Source organism: Halyomorpha halys, unplaced genomic scaffold (genome assembly GCF_000696795.3).
Source record: "Halyomorpha halys isolate HHAL.00 unplaced genomic scaffold, Hhal_1.1 Scaffold306.1, whole genome shotgun sequence".
NCBI classification, from domain to species: domain Eukaryota; kingdom Metazoa; phylum Arthropoda; class Insecta; order Hemiptera; family Pentatomidae; genus Halyomorpha; species Halyomorpha halys.
Window position 1 is genome coordinate 456,779 of NW_027106917.1, and position 4,634 is coordinate 461,412.

Consider the following 4,634-nt stretch of genomic DNA (forward strand, 5'->3'; position numbering starts at 1 on the left):
GTAAGGTAAATTATAAATAATAATGTTAAATATTTAAATTGGTTGTAGGATCATACATATAATGGAAACTTTTTGTAGATGGGCGAATTGGGCGAAACGTTGGACGTGTAAAAGAAATAAAAGTTTTGAGACTATAATTTGGATAGTGTTTTGAATTATTTATTAAAAAATTGCCAGTCTCAAGAAAGAATTTTAAGATTATAAATAAATATGTTCATTTTGTTTTTCCTTGTTTGTATATATTTTTAGAGATTTTTTTTTTCATTTATTTATTTTTATTATTATTTTATTTTATTTTATTATGAATGTGATCATTAATCACTATTACCTATTGCGCACAACTGTGTGGCAGATTGTAACATCTATCAATAAATAAAAAGTATTTTAAAACTTTAAAAATAAAAAAGTTTCATATTAACCCAACTCTGCCTACGACCAAATCGACACCACTTTTTCGCGAAAACGAACACTCTGGAATCCTGATATTATACAGTACAATTTTAGAACCAAGTAAGGCATTATAATCGAGTCTAGTTTATGTATATTTTTCAATATTGGAGAACACATATTTACAAAAAAATTAATTATTTTTTATAATTTTCTACAGTATGGTAAATTCTGAAGCAATTCCCAATATGCATAGCATTTTGCTTCGTGCATGTTTCACAACCCATATTTTCTACTGCTTATATAATGAAAATCCCTGCTGTTTGTTTGTTTTTCCATTTTTATAAAAATAAAAATAAAAAAAATAATAAAAATAAATAATAATGATTATAAAACGAAAGAAATGGTTTGTAAATTACTAATGGTAAATTACAAAATCAGAGTACTGTCTTTTTACTGTAAAGATCTTTACTATTGGACACCTTTAATACGATGTGAGTTCATATAAATTTATTTTCTTAGTTTTCGGATTCCTTTATTATCTTATCAAGTTTCCGAAATGTTATCATTGCATCATACTGGTATATATTTGTTCTACCAATTCTACATATTGCTCACCGGATTAGAGAAGTGTTTAGTCCGCCGTGAATACACTTCGCACGTTTCCTTTCGACGTAATACCAGCTGAATTATTTATCATGCATCTTGATATTTTGATCTGCTTTTGTACCTTTAAAAAACTACTTTTAAAAACTGCGGTGGAATATGTTGGTCCTCCGTAATCGCAAATAAACTTTCTTCTTCCCTCAGAGAAGGTAATATGCTATACTTACGTAGTCAGAATCACACAAAGTGTTCCAAGAGTAAATACCAGTATTAAGTGATTGATATTTAACCGAAAATGGGTAGTTTATAATACTACTAACATCACCTTTCTTGTCGAAATATGATCTTTAAAAATATTTTCTAAAAATATAACAAAAACAAATTTCTTGTAACTTTAGAAATATATTTTCAGGATTTGGAGGTATAATATAAATACACTAGTTAACCCCTTGAGAGAACTCTGGAATTAGATATAGTTCATTGTAAATATAATCGATATCATGATTATTCGACTGAACGGTATAATATTATCAAAGAAATAAAAACGCATACAGTTAGTAAAGGTGCATATTTTATAATGGCTGTCTTTAAGTTACAGTTACGTTGGCCCACTGGAAAATCTCACTTCAGTTTTGAAGTTATGATTGATGACCATGGTGAGGGTCAAGTATTCATTTCCTGGGACTGCCACAGAAATAAAAGTCGACTCCTCTGGCCGGATTTGAACCGGCGCCGCTGCTACTCTGCAGAAACCCACAGATATTACTAATTGGCAGCCGTTCTAGTATTTGACTATTCTAGTATTACAGCATTTTTATAATAACATTAACCCCTTAATGTTGTTTTCTTAGCAAACAGTTTAAAAAGTCATTTCTGCATAGGAATTGTTTGTAATTTGATCACGTAATCTAATACTAGAATTTTCTTACTCTACTAATTAAGATGTTTCAAATTTTACTTCGTTCAAAGACTTTATTTTGATTACTAAACTTCTTAAGTTCTTCGAAAAAAATAGTATATATAAACATATAATGGAATGTCTAAATCATTTACTGTTAAATAAACTATGATATTTACCTCTTATTATTATGTACGTTGGTATTTCTCTGGATGCGTATTCCACTATTTGCAGTGCGTATTCCCATAAAAACATACCAGCATATACTATCTGAAAAATTCATTATTATGTTATAATTTTTGTATAATAATATAATATTATTGTATAATAATAATATTATAATTTTTCAACTTTAAGACCGCTATCTTGTATATCGGATTTATTTAAACTTTTCATATTGCTTTGATATTGAAGTCCATTATTATATTATCTGAGGCTTACTATTTGAAAATAATAACGATTTTAAGTTCACGCTTATGTCGTATTGTATTTCTTCAATATTCCATGAGGGAATTAATTTTTATTTTTATTTTCAAAACCTCTTTATTTTTCATTTGAATACAAAATACAATAATATATAATACATAGATATATATACAAAATACAAATTACATCTTTGTTTGCAACCCCTCACGAGTTCTAAACCATAGACCTATGGCACATATATTATATGACAGATCTTCAGAGAAGGGAATTAAAAATAGTGCGTTTTTTTTTTCTTCTTACCTCCTGGAATAAAGAAATAAGCATTTACAAATATATACAATAGAAAAATGATATGTACAAATACCGGCTATTTCATTTTCTTGTTTTGCCGGAATGTTCCCAAGTGGCGGAATTGGTTAGCGCACGGCACTTATAGGAAAAAAAAAATAGTGCAAGGTTTTATAAAAACTGTAATACAAAAATCTAATTCAATGCGAGCACAAGACAACTTTCACCTAAAAGCCTACATTCATACCAAAATTTTGATTTGAGATCAGTATATTGAAGTTATCGCTATATTTGTGGTTTAAAAAAATTATAATAGAATCGACATACCAAGAAAGGTGAAAATTATGAAAAAAAATATTTTATAAATTATGAAGAAGATAGAATAGCGGTTAAAAAAAAACAAACAGTAGTTAACAACTATTTGTTTGCCGAAGTTTCGACCCACTTTTTAGAGTTTCGTCATTGATCGAAGTATGAAAAAACAAATAAAAATATTTAAACATAGTAGGATATTAAGATGCAAAAAAAAAAAAGATTAAGGTAGGGTAAAAATTATATAAATATAAGTGATAAGAAAATTATATACAGATGAAATGAAATGAAAAAATAACTTTATTCTGGGACATATGTCCCCTAAGAATAATTACATGGTTCATATAGTGAGATTTTTATCTGGCGAGCGTTGACAAATTTTCAGATAGTAAAATGAAATTACATTGGTATATTGGCTTTACTATTGTTTATAATGTTAATCAATACCTGCCTATTTATTTGGTTACAAAGATGTGGAGGTTTGGTTATCAATAAATGGAGGAATAGGTGTTGTTTAAAGGAGAGAATGGATGAGGACTGGCGATTGGAGATGGGAAGAGAATTCCAGAGGGAGGTTGCACGTATGACGAAGGATTTGCTAAAGAAGGAGGTTCTATAGGAGGGCATATATAAATCATTCGGATGGGATCTGGTGTTTAATGAGTGGATGGATGAACGAAGAGTGAGGAGATCTATGATATAGGTAGGTTTTTTGATGTTAAGAACTTGGAATAGAAAAACACCAAGGAGGTATTGCCTTCGGGAGGTTGGATAGAGCCACTTCAACTCGGAATACCAGCGGGAGACTTGAGAGTGCCTTGGGAACCCAAAGATAAATCTTACAAAACAATTCATGAGTCTCTTCAGTCTCAACTCTAGTCCTGCAGATAGCCCTCCATACACCAAGGATCCGTAGCCGAAGTGGGGGAAGACGAGAGAGGATACTAGGAGGTGACGAGTGTTCTGAGGAATGGAATTACGAAATTTTAGGAATAAGCATAAAAAGCGTAATCGCATAGATAAGCGAAAGGAAGAAACAAAATAGTATTAAAATAAATTATACAATAATAAGAATATAAAACGAAATACTCTACACGTATAAATAGAAAAGCTGATATGAAAAATCAAAATTTAATACACTAAAAGAAGGAAATTAAGAAACATGTTGAGGTCAAATAAAGGTCGAAAAATAAAATTAAAGATAATAATATTTTTTTTAAATTTATTGTTATCTACAACTGTTCATTCATATACAAACATCCAGTAAATTTGATTTTAGTTTATAATGGAGTAATACAGACGTGTAGTATGAAATACATCTTATTTTCAGGTGCCTCGGAGGATAAATTTAAATCATATAAATTAATTTCACTTACCGATATCGATAATAAAAATATATATATTTTTTCTGTTCCTTTTATCAGTCAATTTTATTTTATTTATATATTTCTTAATGTTAACTATTGATATTAAATCAGTTTATATATTCTAGTATAGATATGATGATATTGGGAATGTTTCCGAGAGGTCAGTTAGATACATAGGCAAACATTACCTTCGCTATGGATCGCCTAAAAAAAAAAAAAAAGAATCCTGCCAGTGAAACAGTAAGATACCAGGGAATTCACCTAGATCGCCGTCTTACCTGGAATCACCATTTCAACATCAAACTAACTCAAACTTATGCAAGGTTAGCAATGCTATATCCTATCCTAAA

General features: G+C 29.4%; 1 protein-coding gene across 1 annotated transcript in view; it reads right to left on the bottom strand.

The window, feature by feature from the left end:
• LOC106681049 (uncharacterized) overlaps nucleotides 1–4,634 on the bottom strand; it is a gene marked incomplete at its 3' end in the record, with an annotated part of 29,720 nt that overhangs the window by 10,672 nt on the left and 14,414 nt on the right. The window contains 1 exon segment of the mRNA XM_067045219.1: nucleotides 2,071–2,161. Within this exon segment, the coding sequence (XP_066901320.1) occupies nucleotides 2,071–2,161 (91 nt within the window).